General features: G+C 45.7%; 1 protein-coding gene across 1 annotated transcript in view; it reads right to left on the bottom strand.

Annotated features, from left to right (window-relative positions):
* CAPN5 (calpain 5) overlaps nucleotides 1–26,012 on the bottom strand; it is a 494,730-nt gene that overhangs the window by 181,420 nt on the left and 287,298 nt on the right. Inside the window, exon 3 of the mRNA XM_086936072.1 lies at nucleotides 5,585–5,716. Coding sequence (XP_086792198.1) covers nucleotides 5,585–5,716 — 132 coding nt within the window. The remainder of the gene's footprint in view (nucleotides 1–5,584; nucleotides 5,717–26,012) is intronic.

Here is a 26,012-nt window from a genome sequence, read left to right as displayed (position 1 = left end):
GCGGCTCCTGTGTTTGCCCTGCCACGTCTATCCAGCTATATAGTCTCTGGAAATTATGCTGAGTCGCCCTCCTGGGCATGAAACCTGATTGATCTGTGTACACTAATTGAGAGATTATGCTACCAAGCGGTTGACCAATAATTTAGCAAGCGCTTTCACCTCTATGTTGAGGAGCAAGATGGGCCGATAGGCACTACACAGGCGTTTCATTTGCCAGTCTTTAGTATTACCACTACGGTGGCGTGGCAGAGATCGGGGCGGAGTCTCAGAGAGTCGCTTGTATAGCTCTGGTGAAAGCCTTTAGGCCCCAGCGATTTCCATTGGACATACTTGCAGGATCTTTGTGAGCTCCTACAGTGAATGCTCCTCTTCAGGGGAACCCATGCCAGCTACCGTCACCACCAGTAGATGCAGTTCAGCAACAAAGTTGTGTTGCCATTGTCGGTTTGGATAATCTCTCCCTCAGACTGTGTAGTTTTGATCCGAAATACTATGGCTCATGTCAAGAAAAGTCAAAGATGCACTCCTCATCAGGAAACAGCGTACCTCCACCCACAAACACCAGGAAAGTCTGCAACTGGCTACCTGCAGACTTCCACTCTATCCGCTTTTACTTTTGGGGAAATGTTTACAACAATCAACAGAGGTCAAGTGGCACTTACCTACAACAGCTCACAGTGGCGAAAGGTAGGCTTGCCCACCGTCCTCACTAGGTTCCTCCTGCCAGGCAGATGTTGCTGATGCTTCATGAAACTACATTCAAGAGTGGGCGGCCCATGTGTTAGACCCACCTTGTCACTGGCAGTATTTTTACGACTCTTATGGGACATATTCAAGCTTAGGACAGCCTTTTGAGACCTCCTACACCATTTAATGGGTTATTAGATTAACTTGTGGCCAAAATGACCAAGCTACACTGGAGATCTCCACAGGAAAAGCCAGGAGAAACACGAGTGAATCAACATTGTTTTAGTCGATACCAAGAGATACGGCATCAGTAGCACAGGTCACCGGGGCTGATCCTCCACCAATTCTAACGGGTGAGCTAACGCCCTGTTCACAAACCCAATGTTCTCAGCACCCTCACATTATCCGATACTCCACTCATCATTGCACTGTATCACAACCAGAACATACATAAACTCTCAAGCCAAGACCCTAAAAACTGGTAGCGTTAAGAGGAAAGCCTGCATTCCTGCTGTGCATGCGCTACCTGTTCTGTGCTGTGTGTCATACTGCAGCTTCATGAATCCTACTACAAAACAACTACAAACCACAACCCTTGTCAATGCTCCTCTCCATGTAAAAGCCACATTTGGTTTCCTCTGTTACTCTAATTATTGGCAACCATGCTTCAGTTCACGCGTATTCTTCAAGCCGAAATGTGTCAGAGCTGTTTCCAGTATCCAACATTTCTCAGCCCTACAATGGCAGAGATCAAGACAACATCAGGCAATGACAATTTAGGATGAAAGTGTTTCAAGTGACAGGAGCTTTCCATTTTCACACAGCGCCGCTCCCAATGGGCACCTCCACCGCCAGCAGCGCAGAACGTTCTCAGCTTCACGCGCTCCTCCGGGTACCCGCGCCGCACAGGTAGACGCGCGAACCGAAGTGTGCAAAGAGGGGGAGAGACTTTATGGAGGAGTTTATCTATTATATAGCTCTATTTTCTCACATAAAAGAGCAGTTTACGTATAAGAATACAACATTCAACAAAAGGACGCCTTTTAGTGGAATAAGAAATAGTAACAAATTGAATTATCTAGTATTAGTAGATCTAAGTAGAAGTACATACAAATTTAACCACAGAAAAATAGAAAATACTTAGGAAGTTAAGGAAGGAAAAGCAATACCTTTTGACAATATATGTATGTATGTGTTGGCATTTAGACTTCGCAAACCTAGCTGGGTAGGAACTGAGCGCTGTAAATTAAATGAGGATTTACAGAGTTGCATTTCACAAATATTCAGGTACAGGGAGGTTAAGTGTCACGATTCCAGTGCAGTGCCTAAGCTGGGGATTGAACCCAGCTCCCCAATTTCACTAATCATCAATTTAGCCTCTATGTGAAACATCTGAACAGGTTACATTATGCATGCTAAGGACAAGGTTTCTGATAAGTGTTTTCTGACTAGTTGAGGATATGGGCAGCCGACAAACACACGGTCACATGCATGAGCGTTGAGCACGCCATTGCGGATCACAATGAAGAGGGAATGGCAACATTTGGACAAAAAAAATTCTGATGTCATAAAATAAATGAGGTCATCTCAAACCACTAACATAAGCATTCCAGGTGCAGCTTGGGCGGTAAGAGGGCCAGGTTCCCTCAAACGGAAACGTTATGCCATCAACAGCAAGCACAGTTTCTTGTACACACAATACTGGTGCAACAAAAGCAACAGGGATGTTTAGTGAAAGGCAGAGGGGCTGAACTCTGCATTCCATAGTTAGGATGACCAGCATCCTGAATTTGTCGAGAAAGCCACATTTTTTCCACCATCTGTCCTAGCAAATTTCAGTCAGTTGTCCACGTTCCAGTTTTCAGAAATGGTCGGCTGAACACAGATGGGACATGTTTTCACACATCCCCCGGCAGAATTACTTAGCGCCTGGCAGCAAGCTAATCAGGTAACTCAGACGACAGCATGTGTAAAAGATGCATGAATTAGCCAGTGGTGCAGCATGGTCGGTGATTTCTAGATTAATAGCCAGTGTCAATTAGGCCGCTCTGGCCAGAGTCGATGCAAAAATAGAATCCGACTTCTAGGATTGTAAAAGTTCCTAGTTTGGGGTTTTCACAATATGGTCACACTCTCCACGGAGGACTATAGCTTGGCTTTCTCCACAATAATAAATCAAGTCTCTATTACAAGGTAAGGACACGTGGTATGCATGGTAAACAGGCCGGTGCCCCTGTCCTAACTGCATGTGAAACTGGTATCCTGAATTATTTTGGCCCTGCTGTCATGCTAACATAGCATGTGCGGTAAGGCCCGACTCTGACAATGCAAGGTCAAGGACTTGTCCTGTGACCCGGAGGGGCGCATAAAGCCCTCCCCGACAGTAGACAAGGGACTACCGTCCTTGTCTTAGGAACATCACGTAAAACGGTGGTGGCAGCAGGGGTGGCCTTAGGCATGTGCAAGCTGTGCACCTGCACAGGGCCACCAAACCCCAGGGGCCACCACGCCAAAATATATCCTTAATATAATAATCCTCTAAGGATGGATACATATTTGCGTGGCGGCCCCTGGCAGGGATTTGGCGGCCTCCAGCTCTGTTCCACTTCCAAACACCCTGACCCCCCCCTTTTTCCCCCTCGCCCTCCCCCCCTCTTCACTGGCCTCGGCGCTCCGCCCCGCCCAGACCCCCTCTTCCGGGGCCCCCTACCTACGCTCCCTGCCCAGGGCCACCATGAGCCTAGAGTCGTCCCTGGTGGCAGCACACCATGTGTCATGGATTTATATTGTGGAGAGACAACATTTAACTAACATCCTGCATGCTTGTCAAGTGCAGGTGTGCAGTGAGTGTGTGGCACTTGTTTAGTAGTAGAACTGTGCGATGCCCCCGATTACGCATGGCTCAAGATGGAGGATGAATATAGGTTTCCCAAACAGTGGAAGTGTATAACCTGGGTACATTGGCTTGAGGGTAAAGCCCCAAACACTGAACTGTGCAGGATAGATCCAGGGCCCCTTTAGAAATGCCATGAGGGCCTTTTTAGACAATGACTGCATATTAGTTCTTCATATTCACTGGCATTTAGTGAATGTTAGGGAGTGCAGATTCTGTTGTTCAAGTGAGGATGTTTTTAGACAGGGCATGCTTGCCCATTTGTCTATCTCTGATTGCTGCTTCAAGAAGGCTGCAGACACCTGACAGTTCATCATGCCCCTGCGTTGGATACTCTTGCTTGGAGCCAGTCCCACTGCTATCTGCTGTGAGAGCTATCACTTTGCACAAAGTCAATTTAAATCATGCCTTTACCCTCAGCATACCATAAATTATAACAATTCGATTCTCCAGTGTGGGCAAAGAGTACTGAAAGGGGCTACAATGCTTAATGGAGACCATACCCAGAATTATAACCCTGTAGTTGCAATTCCAATGGAACTGTGTAGTATTTAATAATGCTCTGAAGCTGCACAAAATAACTTGTCTGGACATTATGTTTATGTCATTTGGTCCAGTGATTGACTATTGAGTTCTGACCCAAAGTACCTCCCTGAGAAGCTGTGATGATTGGCCCTCACTACCTTGAGAGTCACGTGATTGGGTTGTACTTTGGCCAGTGTACAGAGCCATGGCAGCTTGACCACAGGCTACAAGTGGCAAATTACCTCAACCACCACTGTTGGGGCCCAGTAGCCAGTCTGCCCGGTACCCACTGAAAGCGGCCTGACAAAAGGAGTAACTGATGAGCAGGAATCCGATTCGGACTCCATTGCTCCACCGGTCTGTCTAAAGCAGGCCAAGCAGCACAAGCCAGAAGGAGACACACTACTACCACAGAGACGTATCTAAGGTATGTCTTTTAATTCACAATAATGAGCAGGTATAACTAAATAGTAAATACAAATAAAACAAACAAATGTGGAAACTAATATATATATTGTTTATGAGCTAACAGGATAATTTTTGATCTCTACTACTGAAAATAGTGTGTGAAATTCTCCTACCTTCTAGCTTTATGGCCAACCTTAGCCACAACAACTTTGAATTAAATTATACTGCATTATGAGACAAATAAATTGACCCATTACAAAGATTAAACCACAGCCAAACATAAATATGTTTTTACGGCTAGGTGCCAACAGTTGGGATGTTCTCGACAAAGGGGTCCAAGTGTATCAGAAACCCAAAGTGGAAACATCCCCTGTCGATATTTGTACAGCTACACTGCAATGTTGTGTAGATTTCCCCTTTGCCTCTCCTGATCCATCTTGAGCTAAACCTTTATATCGGCTGTACCATGGCTGCATTGTGCAGTGGTGAGAAGCAACAGCATACTTGTGATTTTATAGTAGTGTAGAATCACTATGATATCTTGGCAGAGTACAACAACCCGTAGTGTTGGTTGTGGCCTCTGACTGGGCATAAACAACAAACCCAACAAGTATCAATGCCATGGGTTCATAAAGTAGAGCATTTAACCCCTTCACTGCGTCGGCAATTCTGCCGCAGTGCTAGGGGGTTGGGGGGGGGGGGGTCGCACGGCTCACCTGCGCTTGTGACGGAACCGCTCCGTCACACGCCTCGGGTGAGCTGTGCTAGTGACGGAACGGTTCCGTCACAAACGCGCCCGCTCAATAGAACGTGCAGCGCAGGCGCGAAATCAGCGCCGCGCAGGCGCGTCGAGCGGGACGTGATGGAACATTCGTTCCGTCACTAGCACAGCTCACCCGAGGCGCGTGACGGAATGGTTCCGTCATAAGCGCCGAAGGGGTTAAGCGATAGTGCAATAGACTACCTTTGAATATGAACACCAGTATAACATTCAAAAGGCCAACATTTGATAGCTGGAACTGTTATTTCCCCTCATCCCCACCTCAAGACAGTAAAAAAATACTTTCTTACCTTCTGCCACAAGGATTCTCTCGAGGCAAGAGATGAGCAGGCTGCAACAAACCAGCAGTTCCCAACCTGGCCTTGATGCAAATCATGGGAGCTGATGCCATCCACGAAGAGTCTGGGATCTTCACAGATTTCCTACAACAAAACAGAATTTTCAAATTAAGAAAATCACACAGAAAGAAACAGGACTAAACAGTGGGATGTGGTGGGCATCAAAATATAACCGCATGATATATGAACATGCATTTTGGGTTGAGAAACCGAAAAACCTGTGTATTAAACAAAAAACAAAAAAACTAATGGACTGTAAAAAAAAATACAATTCATAATATAATTTGCACTCTTCATTTCATAAGTAGTCACTTTCTCTAGAAAGGAAACATTTTAATAATTGACCCATATCCTACCACATCGCCATCCCTTAATTTTGCTGTACATATATAGAAAGGGAGCAAAGATTAGAACATTGATGGGGCAACTACACAAACAACCACGTTTTAAGACGTTTTCTAGAACTAAACAAGGAAGTGCGAAAACCGAGCACAAGTGGCATGGAATGGGGACGGCGTGGCCAGGGTGAAGACCCAGCACAACGAGTCCGGCCTGAACGCCACTAGTGAGCTCCCACCAAGTCAAGTTATGACCAAGTCCCCGGTGTAAGGGCAGCGGGTCAGTAGGGAGAATCTGCCTACTACCATCCAGGAGCCCCATGAATTCTTCTCGGCTCGCTGAGCTGCTGGTGGAGAGCGCATGAAGCCGCAGTGGAGGACGAGGCACGACAGGCAGGATGGCAACCGGGACTGACTGCGAGCCATGGGGGGGCCCAACTGACTTGATACTACAGCGAAGGCTCGAGAGGAGTAATCAGCTGCAGCTTCGGTGCCCCTCGCACACACACATACACAGCTCATGACCGACCTCGCACTTTACTATACAGAGAGTTTGAGCATATTCTCCTCATTGATTAGTACATATATTTAAATCTCTCAGGAAATACCCTTTTAGATTCTAGTGTTTTTTTTTAGAAAAGAGGCAATTTTATTGTGTTATCTTGAAAAGATTCTTTATTGGTTACATCCTTGTTTTTATATTCTTTTGTACTGTGAAGGTGCAACAGCCGACCCGTGTTTCGCCCTACTTGGTCAAATAGACCAGGGCTTTCTCAAGGCATATTGAATAATTAGAGCAGCAAAGAACAATTTCCTTAGGTTTGTTATATAATGATGTACATCAGGCTTCAAGCCAATTTAATACAAGCCAAAATTATATTTAGAGTGGAGCAGCTGTCCCTCGCACGGAATGTTGTAGCGATCTGGCCTTGCACTTTACTCCTGGTCGATACCTGTGACCTCCAATGCATATCTGGCCGACCCTCCTGAGAAAAACATAATCACTGGATTGCTTCCACATTGATATCCTGTCCTTGTGGGTGTCCTTGCTTCAGCTGCAGCGGCCCTTGCTTCAGCTGCAGCGGCCCTTGCATATCACCCTCGGCTGCCAATGCTCACAACTTCTCTATCCCAAAATGAGAGGGTCAGACAGAGCCCAAGCGTGGCGCAATTTCTCCTCTAACTGTACAGCACCCACACACTGTGCTTTTTTTCTGACACCTCCTTGCCAGATGATCATAATGCCTACTGGTTCAACACAGTCACAATAATCACCAGGAGACAGCTGCTGGGGCCTTATTCAGATTCATCCCATCTACAACAGCTCTCAGACAGAGCATTCTTGCACAGAGAGGTTGACCCACAGCGCTGTCTACTGCCTCAGGCGTGCAGCCAGCTCCACCTACCCAATTTGAGGGTTGCTGTGGTGGACATGGACACTCCAAAAACCAAGGCAGCCAAGGCATCTCACATTAAAGAAATGCTCCAGATGCAGAGAGTGAAGCAGGCCCAGCAGCAAGAGATCCCAGCCGTATCCCACCAAAATAGTCCTACTCCCAAGTCCGGCTCTGGCATGTACACAGGCGACTAAAGCAGACATCCATAAGCTGTAACTGGAATTCTACATGGAGATTACTGCTGGTGTCCAGACATCAACAAAGCGATCTCAGAACATTATTACTCAATACAGAATGCAAAAACTCACTTTGATCAAACGGAGAACAAGGTGGCAACTACAGTTCATGATTAGGATGACCTTGCCAAGCGACAGGCCACCCTAGAAACACACCAGCAGGAGCTTGCAGATAAAATAGAGGACCTTGAAAATCGCTCATGGAAAAATAACATATGGATCAGGAGTATTCCAAATAAAATTTCCTCAAAGCACTTAGAAGTTTATGTCCAGGCTTTAGTCCACCATCTTTTCCTAAACTCATGCCTGATACGCTTGGGTCATACCCACAGGGTCTTCTCATCCCTCCAGCAACAAACAAATCCAACCCCCAATGTCCTCAGTAGAGTGTACTTTTTCTAAGACTAGAAAGAAATCCTCCTGGCAGCATGTCGCCAGGAGCCCATCACTTTTCAGGATTCTACATGAACACTCTTCCAAGACATCTCAGCAACCACTTTGCTGTGCTGCAGGGAATTTGCTCATATTACCACACACCTCCATCATGAAAAGATCCAATATATGTGTGGATTCCTCTTCTGCCTCCTGTTTACCTACAAAGGCATGCAACATATGATGCAGAGAGATGGCTGAGGCATGCAGTCTCGTGCCATGGAAGACCAAGCACACCTATCACCCTCTGGAGAGGATGCCCCAGAGTTTTGGCGCCTGCCCAACACAAAGAAAGTGCGCAGGGAATGCAGGGGATAGAAATGCCCTCCCCCCGCCCCCACTGAGAGGGTTCCCTAATTATGTCTCAATTGCTGCTGGTTAGACGAGCGCTATGTGCCTGGCACTGACATGGAGACTCACGAAGGCGTATGCAAAGATCTGGCAGGGGCTCAACGTGGTCCTTCGGGATCTAGCCCCTCCGGTATTCACTAACAGGACTGATCACGAAGTCTGGAGTTTTAGATTACCAGATGGGTTTTTCAATTCTTTTCCCATTTATTCTGTTTTTGCTTTATTAAGTTCGGTTTCTAAAATCTTCTGCTCACCGAATATACACTTGCCAATCAGACATAGGTTTATTTGCCATGCTTCACTGTTCTATCCATAATATTTATAACTTTTGATTACACTGTACACAAACAGAGAAGAGGGATGGTCTCCCATCAAGGTAGCTTGTCCCCTCCAGCAGCTCTTAAGTGTCAGGCCTTTCAGAAGATGGACGTTCAGTGAGCACATTTCGAGACCAGGTTGCCCGAGTCTTGGTTTGTTAGAGGTAAAGGCAAACCCCTTCCAGTCGCCATGATGCAGCCAACACCTGAAAGTGCCAAAGCACATCGTGCCTTCCAGAAGGCGCCCCATGAAGGAAAATGCCAATAGGGCAAAAAACCTCTTGATGGCAGGATTGTCTCAGGTAGAAGGTAATCAGAGGCTGGAACCCATAATGTGAAGGAAGACAGGTGAGGCAGGGAAACTTCCTAGGGAATTCATAATTTAAGACAACAAGAGAACTGAGGAAACACAAACAAAGGAAGTAAAAAGTGTTGCAATGCAAGGAGCAGAAAGGAAAAAAGGCATTTTATACTTTTAGAGCAGGAAACACATCACAGGAATGTACTTTCCGCCATGATAGTTTGGTAAAAATATGTTTACGGATATGTGAAGTGGCCATTTTAGATTGGGCTATTTGATAATCCAGATTTCCTCACCACACAATTCTGGGATGAAGAATCAGGAAGAATATGACGATGCAAGCTGTATTCTCCCCACCAGCCTCCCTAGGGAGAAGAATGCCTGCGTAGGAGATGGTACGGGCTGGCCTTTGTGAGGTAGGTTCACATGAGACAATGTTGGCGGTCTGCCGGCCTCTTCCCATCATCCACAAGCCACATGTCCTGCCCACACACATAGCGTGAGCTGGCACCGCTGCAACATTAAGAGTCTCGATACTCAGCCATGATAAAAATTGCGATAGCAAAATTAAATGTCCATGGCCTTAACTTGCCGATTAAATGGAGGGCATTACTACAATAGCTCAAACATACAAACGCAGACATGTTTCTCATTCAGGAGGCTAAGGTCTTCTCAAGGGATGTACCCAAGCTGTGTTCTTATTGGTTCGCTTCCCAATTCCACACCAGTAGCATGGCGATAATTAAAGGCACAGCCATACTCATAAGGAGTGTGTTATCTTTCGACGTGGATGCAAAGCAGGTGGACAAGGGAGGTCCGTGGATGTGCATTAGGGGCAGATTGAGAGGCCTTGTCCTGGCTTTATAGTCAGTATACGCACCCAAAAAGAAAAACATTTTTTGCGGACTTCCTGCCTATGGTAGCCTATGTGACCAAAGACCACATGATCTTAGGCATAGACTTCAACTTATCCTCCACCACGAACAGGACAGGCATCCAGCCCGCCAGACATATCCCAGGGCTTCCCAATCTCTTATCCAAGGCTTGTCTGCTCTTAATCTTGAGGATATTTGGAAGGTACAAAACCAAGGGGAAAGTAATTACACCTTTAACTCAAATGTGCACCGATCCTACAATTGTATAGACTTGTTCTCATATCAAGAGCTCTACGCTTGCAGATAATCAGCTCTGATATGAACCCAAAAATCCCGTCTGACCCCGCCCGAGTATGATTGGATATAAACACAGTGCAAACATATTGTCAAACGCTTCAACCATGGCTTCTGAGTGAGATGATACTGAGGGACATAGTAGTGCGGGAACGGATATGTGAAGCAGTAGAACTCAATTTCTACGAAAACAATAATGGGGAGGTGCGTCATGACGTGCTGTGGGAAGCTGCCAAGGCGTTGACAAGAGGGGAGCTCATCTCCCAAATGGGTACATTTGAGAGCTTGGATAAACATAAGAGATTGGAATTACAGGGTGAGCTAGGTAGGTTAGAAGCCCTACATAAACGTATCACTTCACACACAACGGGCCCTGAGCAAAGTATGGTGTGAAAAAGAGTAGTTATTACTAAAGGATGCAGCAAAACAATTGCTGTATATATGTTGTAACTACGAAAAGTGGACAAAGCAGGAGATTGAGAAATACCTCAGATGTACAATAGACCCCCAAATCTTACTTAATGAATCTATAGCAATTTTGGGCAGCTCTTCTGCCATCTCTTCGCATGACGAAAGTTTATTCATTGCAGCTTTAATAGCAAGATCTTTAATTCTGCAACTCTGGAAAACAGATAAAGTACCTACTTTCAATGCATGGAGAGTAAAATGGTCTAAAATACAAGGGATGGAAAAGAAATATGCATTAAGATCAGGAGCAATGAGAAAATATGAAAAGTATTAGAGTGTGTTTCAATCTTAGGTCCTTTTGGTATCTCTTTGCACTATACTTGAATATGATCTTGATCATAATTTTCGGAATGTCTACAATTTTTTATTGATGTATGTATTTGATTCAGAATTTTGCACTTTAATGAAAATGATCTTCCTTTTGACCATAGGAACTGTGACTGCACTATCGAGTACTGTTAAATTTGTATTTAAATAGTGTTTTGATAACTTTTGCACTTTACAGTTACGCCAATTGTATTGTCCTCAATTGTGTTGGAATTTTACATGAGATTCCTATGTGTGTTATATCTATGTCTATGAACTCTCAATAAAAAGAAAATTTAAAAAAAAAGAAAAATGGACAAAGCAGATCGATTACTAGCCAATAAGCGTTGCCAGGCCCGTACACAAAACCACATTCACAGAATCAAGGATTCACAGGGCACTCACCACACCACTACACCGGACATTTTAAAATGCTTCACTACCTACTATGGAACTCTTCTCATTGCGGAGGCATTGTCCCAGTTCCACAAGATGATTGCCTCCGTGACTACCACCCACCTATAGATTGGAATACCTCCTTGTTATGGAGAAATAAATATTGGTGGGGATGTCTAAGCAGCCATAGCCAGACTACCAGGCCAAAAGGTGCCGGGCTTGATGACTTCTGAGCTTCCTTTTACAATGTTTTTGTTAATTTTCTGGCAGAATCGCTTACTAGGTTCTTCAACGGTATGTTGGATCAAGGCACTGTTACAGATACAATGCTTGAATCAGAGATTACACTCTTACTGAAACCAGGAAAGGACCCGGTCAAATGCCAGTTGTACTGGCTAATTGCCTTAACGCCGACATGATGATCTTTGCCTCAGTGCAGGTCTCACATCTGCACACTGTATGGCCTAGTCTCATAGCCCCACATCAAGTAGGGTATGTCAAAGACTGTCATACAAGGAATAACTTCTGGTTGGCACTTACCCTCAAAGAAGCCTCAGAAACAACCCATACACCAATGGTCCTTTCTTTTGCTGGATGCAGAGAAAGCCTTTGATAGGGTAAACTGTCATACATCTCTAAAGTACTAGACAAGATCCATCTTGGCCCTAGGATGCGGTGAATGATATTAGCAAAGAACCAAAAAACAATGATGAGGATCAAGGTCAATGGAGAGTATTCTTTTCCACTTTCCAGCATGAGGGGTACCCAACAGGGATGCACGGTCTCCCAGCTTTACTTCTCACTCACAATGGAACCCTTTATCCAAAGAGTGCAAAGCAATCCGAATATAAAAATAATCAAAGTGGCACACAAGAACATAAACTAGTGCTCTATGCTAAATACTTTCTGTGCTTCTTCACCAATCTGGCACTAAAGCAAGAACTAGCCCTCTTTGCAGAGGCTGCTGGCTTCCTTGTAAATGGTTCTATAACTTGTGGCATGGGGGTTTCATCTAACTTTGAAGCCTTGAGCACAGTCCTTGAAAGCAATGGCTTAGCTTGGTCGAATCGGCCTATATAATACCTCCGTATATATCTGCCTAACCCCATGGCCATATTGTTGCAATGCCGCCTTGGCTCTGTGGGTCTTTTATAAGGACTTGTACCACTGGGGCAGCTAGAAATCAAATAATCCAGAAGACTAACATCTGTAAAGATTAACTTCCTGCTGAGATGCTGTATGCAAAGCGATACCAAAGGGGATGATGGACGGAGCGTTTGAGCAAATCAAACACTCACCCCTAGACAACTGATCTGGGTTTAATCCATAAGCATTCTTTAGCTCACTCCACCACCCCAGTTCAGACATGGCCATATGCAAATCAGTCTGACCCTGTTCCTCATGGGAACAGTCCAGTCCGAACTCCCAAGCCAGGTCTTCCCTGGATCAGAAACAAGCATCCTGGGACCGGTTTCGGATTCATAATCCTCATCAGCCAGGCTATCTTAAATCCAGTGGTAGAGTGACCAAGGGACCCACGTTGGGCATACCCTGCCAACTTAGGGCGAACAAACAGATACCAAAGGGGATGATGGACGGAGCGTTTGAGCAAATCAAACACTCACCCCCAGTCAACTGATCTGGGTTTAATTCATCACCATTCTTTAGCTCACTCCACCACCCCAGTTCAGACATGGCCATATACACTAAAGAATGGGGGTGAGTGTTTGATTTGCTCAAACGCTCCGTCCATCATCCCCTTTGGTATTGCAGACTCTCCTGCTTCGGTTCCCACGTTTCACAATAGATCTGATGTAGGCACCGCTACTCGTGTTTGTTTGGAAGAATAATACTTCTAGAGCCGCCAGGGCAACACTAGACAAAAGCACACTGGAGGGCAGTTTGGGATTCCCAAATAAATGCTCATAACTTCAGCCAACGCAACATGACCAGTACTTGACTGGAATTATATCTCAGACAATAAAAGCTGGGTCCAAGTAGAACATTTCTCACAGATCCCCCAACACTATTTTCTCTGGCTCCCCAATGAGCTCAATTGGAAAGACCCTTCATGTTAACAGTCACCCAGATCCTGTTGGACACTCGGCAACAAATTACACACAAGGCTTGCTTCACTAAGTTTTCCTCCCCAATTTCACTTATAGTTGACAACCATGACCCCACCCTCCCCCAGGCATTCACGACCCTTAGTGCCCCCCTTTTAAAAGCTGCATTTACAACAATCCCCCTGTCTTGAGTGAGCTATACTTCGACTCAACTAAGACCTCGAAAAAAAATTCAGGAACAGTAACAGTTGAACAGAGCGGATAGCTCCAGGCTCACCCGACTCCTGGTTTGGGTCGGTTTTAGGGCTATCAAATAAGAAGCTAGTTGAGAAAGGACCCCTATAGAGGACATCTTTCACAACAGGCTCTGTGGGCAATCTCAGATCTGGTACCGAAGGCTAAATACACCTACATATCCCAATGGAAGAGGGACCTGGGTCAGGAGGCTGGGGATGAGGCCTGGGAGAGACTAAGTTAGAATGCTCCAATTCCTCCATATGCATGTCACATAAACAAAGTGCATATACATTGCTCATCCACTGTTTCTGTCCCCAACACAGATCCTTGCGACGTCCAGTGGCTTGGACATGTGTTGGAAAAATTCAGTTGTTCAAGGAACATTCCTGTGGTGGGAGTGTCCCCTAATTGAATCATACTGGGAGAAAATTATTACCCACATAAGAACAATGTTGGGGGTGCCACTCCCAGTCCGGGTATTTGTGATAACATATATATTTCAATGATCTATATGTATCCATCGTATGAGTGGAAGACACCATGATTTGGTATTACAAGTAGATAACGCATTGGCAAAGCCAATCGGTCTGGCGCTGGCTGTCAGGTTTTTGCCTCAGTCAATGCTTGTTTTTATCAAGGTGTTTTGCAAACTATATTACTGGGGTAGAAGTCAAGGACTCCACAGATTATATTAACTAAAAAACATTAACTAAAGGCAAAAATATGTTTTCGTTTCAAAAAGCACAAATTGCCATAGTAGGCCCTGGCACTGAAGGGAACCACTTTGTGTGCAAATGTGCTTCTTGTGAAAGAGTGGAATGCCATCACACACTAAAAAGTTACCCAATGGCTGAAGTGGGATGACTCAGTGCCCGATGCTGTACTAGGAAGTAGAAAAATGTGAAAGACACTATACAAGACCAATTCAAGAAGAAGGCTGGCTGAAAGCCCCAATTTGATGACAACATGTATCAGTATTCTTGGCAAACTCCAGACTTAATATTAGGTTAATATCGCAGTGTTAAGATATAGGAATTCAAGTGCAGTGCCACAGTCAGAGGAGTACATAGCTGAGTGACAATGAGGCAAAAGCATGACCATCCAGAAGTCAGTCACTGTAGGGCAGGAGAGATGGAGCTCTCTACAGATGGATCCCTCACTTTTCTACTGCTGCCTCTCCTCACGACTGATTATTGCTTTCAGACTGTACTATAGGGTACGACGCGCTTATAGACCGCTACCAGGTGAAGTCACATTGGAAGCCAATGCATTTGTAATTTAGTCTAATTGAGAAAAATACATTTTGAGGAATTTGTATTTAAACATTGTTAAAAGGAGGGCACACATGACATAAATGTCAGAAGTTACTGAAGGGTCGCGTTGACTAGACAGAAAGCAGCATATTTGGGTTCATACGCCCAGCAGTCCAACCAAAAGAGCTAAACAAGTTTCACTTTCACTTTGGTAGCTTGGTTTTAGAAACATGGTGACCCATAAACTTCATGAAAGTATAATACTCAAGAAAACGAAATTACTAATCAAGGTAAAGTGAGAGGGCTATTCAAGGCTGGATTACATCCTCCTTACTGGTCTTAGTGACGTGGCCTCATATTCCTGGATAAAAGTAGAAGGATCAAGGGAGTTAAACACTTGAAGTCAGCGGCGGCCCGCATGGATCAGAGGTAGGGCGGGAAGGGGGAAGCGGGTATATTAAAATAAAAACTAAACTTCTCACCGCTTCTTCGCTGCGTCTCTCCTCTGTAGTCCTCACTCAGCCACAGGAAGCACATCCAGGCTCCCAGTCAGTCAATCACAACGCACTCAGACGCTGACTGGTGGCCTGGACATGTTCTCCACGTAGGGTGCAATGCAGCCTGCATGGAGAACATGCAAAGTGCACAAGACTGTTTTGGGCGGCCCGAGAAGGCCTGCCAAGCAGTCATTGTGCAGGAGGGTGCTGCCTACCACTCCTCCCCTGCCCCCACCCCCTCATGCAAAGCTGCGTAAGTAGGAGAAAATAAATGATAACGCGAGTTATTATATTTTTATTTTCCCTTTGTTTCACTGCAAAAAAGCAGTGGGGCGATGCTCCTCCACCATAGCGGAGCAGCCGCCACTGTTTGAAGTATTAACATTTTTTCATACAGATCAGATTTATTTCACCAGTATAGTTTGCACAGACCTTTCATCAATAGAGCTGAGTCTAGGGCTCATCTCTTGGAAAACCCTCCACAGCTGAGTGTTAAAGGCTGGGGCACCATCTAATACTCCAAGGGACCACAGATTGCCGCTACTGGACCTCATGCAATAGACGCTACCTTTAATATATTTATGTTGTATGCAGCCAGGGCCGGACTGGCCATAGCGGGCAACGGGTGTTTCCCCGGTAGGCTGCTAGGGTGGGGGGCGGTTTTGGGCCCTGGGGGGCGTTTTTGTTACCGGGGGTCGGCAATATCGACCCCCGGTAACAAAATCGGCCCTCGCAAGCTGCTCGGCTGCACTCCCCCTCGCCCCAGGAAGGGGGGTGAGGGTGTGGGGGGGGAGCAGCTGAGCAGTTTGCCAGGGCCAGTTTCTGTTCCCAGTCCGGCCCTGCATTAAAAAGCAAGAATAACAGGATTTAGCGTCTCATTTCAATGGCTCTCCAATACCTTTTTAGAACGAAGATCAATCCACCCATATACTTCATCCCTCTCCGATCTCTTGCATTGGCAGCAGATTAAAAGATAGAAAACCATCCGACTCACCAGGATTGCTAAAACTGTGTGTAGGTGGCCACAGTGACACTTTATTAATGCCTCTCTTGAACAAACGTAAAACCAAGCGGGTTCCCCATATATCCTTCAAAACTTGTCGACATGTTTCAGCGCCAGGTTATTATTGATGCTGCTCAACCTTGCCTACAGTGCAATAATTCATCTTGAAAGGCTAGCCTCTCTGGCTCAAGAAATGATTAACTCTGTAGGGAATTTCGGACTGCTGAATTATTATTTTATGATGTTTTATTTTTTTCAAATGTAATTTTTTTTTAGAACTTAGCATTTTTCTAACAGTTCAGAAGATCATGTAAGAACAAGCACTTCAGAAATATGCAAAACAATATTAATAAAGATATAAATAATGTAATTAACATTTAATTTCTTCTTTGGGACACCAGTGGAGATTAAAAGAAACAGGTTAGTTGCAGAAGCAAGAGGTGCATTACAGTAAATATTTTTCAGTAATTGTTCGTTTTAGCATACAACAGAAGGCAAAACGAGTCACTACTATCTACATAATACAGATTTTTGGACCCAAAGTGCATTCACATACAGTGCTTAATTTGAGCCGGTGGTTTCCGGTGCTCAGCACCAGCACTAAAGTGTCAACACCGGCGCTTGGGACAGTCTGCCACAGCGTGGCGCTGTCTGTAGATGACCACAATAGCAGGTAATTATTAAATCAATATAAATGAAAATTTACTATTACGTGCTGCCCACACCATTCGAATAGCTTTGGAGGCCTCAAATAGTCTGATTTGTCACACTTGTAGGAGTGTGATGGCTGGTGCTTCTGTTGTTACTATCATTGGCAGTACAATGTGTGGGGCAAGCTGCAGTGGCCTCCGGACGAAAGGCATGGTACTTTTTTTTTTTTTTTACAAATTAAGCACTTCATTACCTAATCCTAGTGCTCCAATCCCCTTATTGCAATATTCACTCAAGTATGCTTCGAGTCCCTCCACGGTGGTCTCTTCCACTCGCCCTGCTCTCTCCCTTAATTTTGCTGTTTTGTCCACTTTGCTTTCTCTCATGTTTTTCCCTAAGCTGTTGGGTCCTCTGTGATTTTTAGGTCGAGCCTAGCCTTGCAGTGCATGCGCTGCTCGCTTTGTGAGGCATGCAGTACTATGTATAGTGTGGAAGCTTTGTGGAAGCTCTGCTCACTCTATGCCCATTTTTTATTGGCTTGGGTCCTAAATGCTGCCTTCCACTTGGTTTTATTGTTAACTTAGTTTTGTTATTGTTAACTTAGTTTTTTATAGCGCCAACTCACCTACAAGTCTCTAGGCGCTCAAAACAGACAACAAACAGTGCATGAGGACAGGACATGGCATGTGATAAGACTTATTTAGCTGAATCAAGTACCTCCCTAAATAAAAAGGTTTTTAGCAGCTTCCTGAAACGCAGGAGATTCGTTTCTTTCCGAAGTGATTCTGGTAGATTGTTCCAGATCTGCGGAAGCAGAACCGAGAAAGACCTCCCTCCTTTGGTTTTTAACTTATAACGAGGGCAGACCAGAAGCTGGGATTCGGCGGACCTCAAGACTCGCTTGGGGATGTACACCTCCAAGCGCTCTTTAATGTACGCAGGGGCTTGCCCATAGGTGGCCTTGTGGGCTGTGCACAAGCTCTTAAACTCCACCCTCTGTTCCATGGGGAGCCAATGTAGCTTGAGTAGCAAAGGAGAGGCATAGGATCTTCTAGGTAACTTGAAGATCAGACGCGCCGGGTCATTCAGGACCACCTGCAATCTGTTAATCAAGATTTTAGGCAGGCCTAGATAAAGGGCGTTCCCATAATCCAGCCTCGAAACAATGGTGGCAGAGACTACCATACGGAGTATGGAAAAGGAAAGAAGAGGGGCCAACTTTCGTACTGTCTGATCAAACCAGTACACATCCCTACTACTGAGGAGATCTGACTGGCCATTGACAACTCATTGTCAATCTTGATTCCGAGACTTTTTACTTTGTCACTCGGTATCGGTGAGGGCCCTAATTTCTGGGGCCAGTAGAGATCACTCCAAGGCGAGGCTGAGGTGGAGACCACCAATACCTCCGTCTTTTCCGGATTTATTTTCAACAAATTTGCCGTCATCCAGCTGACCGTATGTCTGAGAATGTTCTGAGCGCTAGTTTGTTCCAGGATCGTATTGCAAATGCTCAGCAGCAGCTGGGTGTCGTCAGTGTAGTTAAATACACGACAACCCTAGCTAGAGAGTCAATCAGCGGCTGGAGGCAAAGGTTGAAAAGCAGTGGGGATAGTGCGGAACCCTGAGGGACTCCACACTCCAAGATACCCACCTCAGAAATGGCATCCCCCAGTTGGATCCTCTGGGTCCTGCCGGTCAAAAAGGAGTGGAGCCATTGATGGACCTGCCCCCTTATCCCAAAAGCGGCCAATCTGTCCAATAGCAGGGAATGGCTGACAGTATCGAACGCCGCTAATAGGTCTAAAAGTATCAGGGCGCTTGGTTTCTTACTGTCAGTCATACCTCTCAGCTCATCCAGCACCGAGAGCATCACCAGCTCGGTGCTATGATGTGCACGAAACCCCGCCTGACGCTCCTGGAGAAGATGGTGTGATTCCAGAAATGAAGAAAGGGATCTCAGCACATGTTGCTCTAGAATCTTGGACAGGAATGGCAGTTGGGATATCGGCCTATAGTTTTTTTTAAATGGCCGGGTCGGCTCCAGGCTTTTTTAACAGAGGTTTAACACGTGCCTCCTTGAGACTTGATGGTAGGTGACCGGTCTCCATTGAGCTGTTAAGAAGGGAGATAATATGATCTTCCAGGATAGGGCGCTCCAAACGAAAGACCCTAGGGGGATACGGGTCCGCTGGGGAACCTGACTTTGTATTGTTCATAATCTGCTCAAGACTTAGAGAGTCTAACTCAGGAAACTTAGAAATATATACTTCAGAGGAAAGTTGGGCTTCCTGTGACGGACAGGGGCCCTTCAGGGCACTATTCTTGATCTCAGAAAGGATAATCTCCACCTTCTCAAGAAAGAAGCTTTGAAAACTGTCAGCAGTTATTGTTGTTTCCGTTGTTTCTGGTTTTTTGCTCAACTCAGTTAAGATTTTGAACGTTTCCTTCTGAATATTGTCAGCTTGACTTATACGGGTTTCATAGAAATCTGCTTTTGTTGCCATAATCAATTTTTTATATGACTTAAGTGAGATTTTGTATTGTTCCCTGTCTGTCCCGTCTTTGGTTCTCCTCCAGGTCCTTTCTAAACCCCGGAGTTTCTTTTTGTGGTCCCTCAGGAGCGGGGTGAACCATGGAGCACCTTTTATTACTCCTTTTACTTTTTGTAGTCTCTCAGGTGCTATCTGGTCGATTGCCTGACTCAAATTCCGCATTATATCCTTATAGTCCTGTTCTAGGTCTCCATTTGGGACTAATGTTTGGACCCGGTCAGGAAGGCTACAGGTCAAGGATTGTAAATCCACTTTTGTCCATTGCCGGACTTTTTTAAATTTAGGAGGTTTTTGGGACGAATAGCTTGCTATAGGGATCTCACAGTTCACCAGATAATGGTCCGACCAAATACAGGGTACAATGTCCACAAGGTTTACCCTTGGATCTGATGTCCAAATAAGGTCTAAGATGTGCCCCTTAACATGAGTGGGGGCATCCACAAGCTGTCTGATACCCAGTGAGGACATAACATTCTCCAGATGTCTAGTTGGCAGGTCTTTCTGAGCTTTATCCCAATGCATATTAAAATCCCCAGTCACCACAATTTTTTGGTATCTAGTACATAGATCAGACATGATCGGGGCGAACAAATCATTGAAGACTGAAGTGGAGTTTGGAGGACGGTAAACGGTAAGGATCACTAGACATGAATTATTCAGAGTGATCTTCATTCCAAGTATGTCAGCTAGTTCTATGGTCTCAGCAACTAGTTTGACAGCTTTTATGTTTTTCTTAAACAGAATTGCTAACCCCCCACCCCGGGCATTTTCCGCGCGGTTGTGCCATACCGCATCATAATTACTGGGAAGGGCAGCTATAATATCTGGCAGGGAATTTTCGCCCAACCATGTCTCCGTGAGAGTTAAAACATCAATAACCTCATCCTGAAGAAGAGTAAAAACCTCAAGATGGTGCTTTTGAAGAAACCTAGTGTTTAAGCAGGTTACTTTCAAGGAGAAAGGGGCTGGTCCAGAACGACCCCTGCAAGGTCGGAGAATATTCAGGTCATTTTGTCTAGTCACAATAGTAGGGTCTAACATCTGCCTGCCCGTATCCAGATCTAAAAGATCTTTAGATGAAAATACCTGTCGTCGACCAGAAGTCCTGGGCCCTGACCCCGACCGAGCGTGGACGGGCGCAGATGGACAGGACTCTGGCACGATTCCGGCGCAGGTCCGGCTTCTTAGACCCTCCGGCTTCTTAGACCCTCCTCATGACAGCCATATCCTCATTTGTATCCCTCCATGGCTACTGGCCCCTTCACTCCGAACACTATTTTCCCCCGCGCCTCCCGTCCCCCCACCCCCCGTTCGTGCCAATGGTTGAATCAGCTTACTGCTCTTAACTGTAGACCTCACCTCATTGATTCAGCATCCTCTTTGGGTATTATATTAGACAAAAGTTTGAACATGCAGAAGCACATTAGTTCCCTCACCAAAGGAGCGAACTTCCAACTCAGCATCCTAAGAAAACTCAAACCCTTTCTCCCTGCTCATGACCTAAAGGTTGCAGTGCAAGCATTAGTGATCTCAAAGCTGGATTATAGTAGCACAACGTTGTGTGGCTTGCCCAGAGTGAAGACGGCTCCTCTTAGGGTTGCCCTCAATTCGGCTGCTAGGCTCGTAACTGGCACTAAAAAATACAACCATATTTCTCTGGATTTGTGGACCCTGAATTGGCTTCCATATGGAGCTCGGATACAGTTAAAAATTGCATGCATGACACACAAAGCCATCCACTACAAGAGCTCGCTTGACCTAGCTCAGAAGCTTGAGCTCTCATGTGGTTCGAGAGCCTCCAGAAGCACCAGCACCCAATTACTCAAACCATGAAAATTCAAGAAAAAAAAAAAGACCTACAATCGAGCCTTCTCAGGTATTGCTACGAGGATCTGGAACTCCCTTCCCCCTGTGAAGTCAGGGTGAACCCCTCCACTGCCCTCTTCTAAAAAAGAAGTCAAAGGGCTCTTGATGAAGAAATTTCTGCCTCAGTCAGGCTTCTCCATTGGAGACTGGGGCCATAGACGTTGATTTGTGGTCCAGCTGCCTGGCTCACGAGAATGTCGGACATTATACGACTGTGAATTTTTCGCTTTGTTGATTCTGTTTTGTTTGCTTGTACCCCTCTTGATGCATAAACTGTAAGGCACCCTGATACCCTCGGTAATCATGTTTGCGCTATATAAAACTTTCAAAATACATTTTAAAAAATGATGCTGTGCCTTGTACACAGTATCATCTCTGTGCTTTACCCCGAGCTTTGTCCCAGTCTATGTGTTATCACACATACGTGGTCCCTCCAGCCATGCTCTGCCCTTCCACTGGTTCACTATTGTGCCGCCAATGATTTACCCATGCTATCTGCCCTGACACTAGTGTTCTGTCCTGGTCTTTGCTGTCCCCTTTCCATAATCCAAAATGTCTTTAAAAGGAGGCCCCAAAATATTATATATTTTTAAAACCAATTATAACTTCTACTTCTTACATTCACAAAAGACTTAGCTGCTATTAGGATAGTCCCTCACCAGTGCTGTACAGTCAAAAAAATACACCACCAAATGAACAGGCATTGAATAACTGAAGAGATCTGGCTCCCACTGCTGGACAATTTGGAAGATTTTAATCCAGTCCACCATCACAGGTCCCAAATAGCTATACACTCTGACCGCTTCTTTAAATCTCACAATGACACACAGATATGGGATGATAGTAAAATGCTCATAATAGCGTCCCATAACATAACTGCACTTTGGTGGTCCTGACTGATGACATGGAACCACTTCACACACAAGAGCAAAAAACAAGAACAACACCCTTCCAATCACACATGGCATATCTTTCTACATATGCAAGTGTTTCAGTGCCCCACATAGGGGTAGTAAGCAATATATAAATGCTGCAATATAATGCAATTGAAATGAACAAAGGTTTCAATGGAAGTTAAGGTCACAATGGGAGTCCACAACATCTACAAAAGAAAAGTTAAAAGTACTGAAAGAAAATCTAGTGCTACACAAATATATTCACTCTTCATGAATAGCTTATGGTGTTGCATCGTGAGGCATTGAGTATTGGAAATTACACTGAGTTAGTTGAGGGTTTTGTACAGCACTCATGTGTTTTTCAGGGTGTGGCGGGTGGGCTAAGTGTGACTGCCAAAAGAAAATCAAGACGTGGCTATGAACATCCAGTGAAGGAAAACTACATCCTTGCATGAAAGGTCAAAATACCCAGGACCAAAGACAAATATCACTACCTCTCATGTAATTACTTTTTCTCCCATTACCAAGTCTGCCATCACATTATCAATGTACATTTAACACTAAAATTATCATTACTTCGACTTTTACTTGGGTTGTTACACGGTTCTTCTTTAGTCTGTAAACACTATTTTCTTCAACGAGTTTGTCCTACTACAGGCATGACATGCTTTCCAACAACATTCAGCGCCATGCGCGCTTCCACTTTCCAAGCAGCCCAGGACAATGGCGGTCGCTTCTTAGCAATGCAATCAGGGTCGGACTGAGAACCAAAACCGGCCCTGGCAAAGGGCTCGGCCAGGCCCCCTGGGAGTGCGACCGAGCTCTTTGTCGGGCCGGTTTTCGGCAGATTTTGTTACAGGGCCACTTTTGCAGCTAAACGGCCCTGTAACAAAAATCGGCCCCCTGGGCCCAAAACCGGCACCCATCCTTGCGGCGCACCGGGGGATTGCCCGGTGCCCACAACGGCCAGTCCGGGCCTGAATGCAATAGGTCTTGCATTTACAAGAGTTATAGCTATTGGCATTGTAAACGACAATGGCTTTTATCTATGTTAATTAGCAAAACAGATAAAGAAAAGGCATTGTCATTTACAATGCCAATAGCTTTTACTCTCGCAAATGTGAGACCTATTGCATTGCAAATGCTGGTTGTTATGAGGGCTGTACAGTTTAATCAACAGAAGGGTTTGAGGCGGAGCTAGACGTGCCCCTCATGAAGGATAAACAGACCTCTCCGGTGGCCCCAAAGTTTAGACTCGGTTTAGACTCGAAGCCGTCAGACAGGCTGCAGACCCAGGATAAAGGCCAGGCCCTCCCTGTAGTACAGGGCACACGGCCCAGGGCTCCTGCAGCAGCCCTGCCTCCGGTGGAGCACTGCTGCCCTCTTCAGGCCGCAAGGAGGAGCTTGGAAGGAAGCCCAACCTGGACTCCAACAACAGAGAAAGAATGGAGTGCTTTAAAAAACACATGTGTCTTGGAAACCCAGAGGCGCTGCCAAGGGAGACGGGGATATTGTTTGCTTTAAGAAGACGTATTAACTACAGAAATACCCATTACGGGAAGTCACCCAGAGTTCACAGAGAAGCGACATAGACAATCTGCCGGTCTGTGTTTACCTTTGGGAAAGCGATTCACAAACTGTTTACAGTGAACTGAAAACAGCAATTTTTAGCCAAAACAAATATTTTTAAAAAACTGAATAAACATATTAAAAGTCATTAGTGGCGGCTGTGCTGTAATACTCGGCAAGGGGGGCATAAAATAAGGCGAGTGGTGCGTGAAATAAGGCGAGGACCTCATTAAGGGCACTCATAAAAATGCAGCCCCCGTGGTAAAGAAAATGAACTTTTTAAGGAAATGATTACTGCTCTAACGAGTGTTGACTGAACATGAGCTCCAGTTCCTAAATGAAACAAGCATTGGCAAAGCCAATAGGTCCTGCCTATACAAGCTGCCGCCCACGGCTGTTCCAGGCTTTGCACCCTGAGGCAGTTGTAAGAGCTGCAGGGGGGAGGGGGGAGTAGCTGGGAGAAAAGATCCAGCATTTGCTGGATTGGATTGAGTGGGGTGGACTGAACTGGGGTGGGGTAGGGTGGTATGGATTGGACTGTAGTGGACTGGGGTGGATTGGAGTGGGGTGGACTGGGTGGGGTGGATTGAAATGGGGTGGACTGGAATGGGGCGAATTGGAGTGGCATGGGGCAGGATGGATTGGTGTGGGGTGTGGTGGATTGGAGTGGAGTAGATTGTATTGCAGTGGAGTGGACTGGATTGGAGTAAGAGTGGGGGGATTGGGCTGAGGTGGACTTGGTTGAGGTGGATTATTCTGGGTTGGGGTAGATTGGATTTGGCTGGATTGAGGAGGGGTAGATTAGATTGGAGTAGGGTGGGGCGGATTGTTTTAGGTTGGAGTGGGGTGGATTGGAGTGGGGCAGATTGTTTTGAATTGGAGTATGGCAGATTGTAGTGGGGCAGATTGTTTTGGCTTGGATTGGAGTGGGCCGGATTGGAGTGGGCCAGATTGGAGTGGGCCAGATTGGAATGGGGTGGATTGGAATAGAGCAGACTATTCTGGATTCGGAATGGGGCAGATTGTTTTGGATTGGAGTATGGCAGGTTGGAGAGGGACAGATTGGAATAGTGCAGACTGTTCAGGATTGGAGTGGGTCAGCTTGTTCTGGATTGGAGTAGGGCAGATTGTTTTGGATTGGAGTGGGGCAGATTGGAATAGAGCAGACAATTCTGGATTGGAATGGGGCAGATTGTTTTGGATTGGAGTGGAGCATAATGTTTTGGAATGGAGTTGGGCTGATTGGAGTGGGACAGATCGGAATAGGACAGACTATTCTGGATTGGAGTGGGACAGATTGTTTTGGATTGGAGTAGGGCAAATTGGAATCAGCCAAATTGTTTTGGCTTGGAGTTGGGTGGATTAGGGAAGGTTTGGGGTGAGGTGAATTGGAGTGGGGTATATTGTATTGGGCTGGATGGTATAGGTGTGGGGTGGATTGGTGTGGGGTGGGGTGGATTGGAGTGGAGTGGAGTGAATTGGGATGGGTGGGGCGGATTGTTTTAGGTTGGAGTGGGGTGGATTGGAGAGGGGCAGATTGCTTTGGATTGGAGTATGGCAGATTGGAGAGGGGCAGATTATTTTGGATTGGAGTGGGACAGATTGGAATAGAGCAGACTATTCTGGATAGGAGTGGTCCAGATTGTTTTGGATTGGAGTAGGACAGATTGTTTTGGATTGGAGTGGGCCAGATTGGAGTAGGTGGATTGGAATAGAGCAGACTATTCTGGAATGGAATGGGGCAGATTGTTTTGGATTGGAGTAGGGAAGATTGGAGAGGGACAGATTGGGATAGAGCAGACTGTCCAGGATTTGAGTGGGTCAGCTTGTTCTGGATTGGAGTAGGACATATTGTTTTGGATTGGAGTGGGGCAGATTGGAATAGAGCAGACTATTCTGGATTGGAATGGGCCAGATTGTTTTGGATTGGATTGGGGCACATTGTTTTGAATTGGAGTGGGGCATATTGTTTTGGGCTGGATTGGATAGGTGTAGATTGGATAGGTGTGGGGTGGATTGGATTGGTGGGTGGATTGGATAGGTGTGGGGTGGATTGGATAGGTGTGGGGTGGATTG

The sequence above is a fragment of the Lissotriton vulgaris genome, chromosome 8, assembly GCF_964263255.1.
Source record: "Lissotriton vulgaris chromosome 8, aLisVul1.2, whole genome shotgun sequence".
NCBI classification, from domain to species: domain Eukaryota; kingdom Metazoa; phylum Chordata; class Amphibia; order Caudata; family Salamandridae; genus Lissotriton; species Lissotriton vulgaris.
Note: the sequence above shows the minus strand (reverse complement) of the source record. Positions and strands in the feature narration are given on the sequence as shown.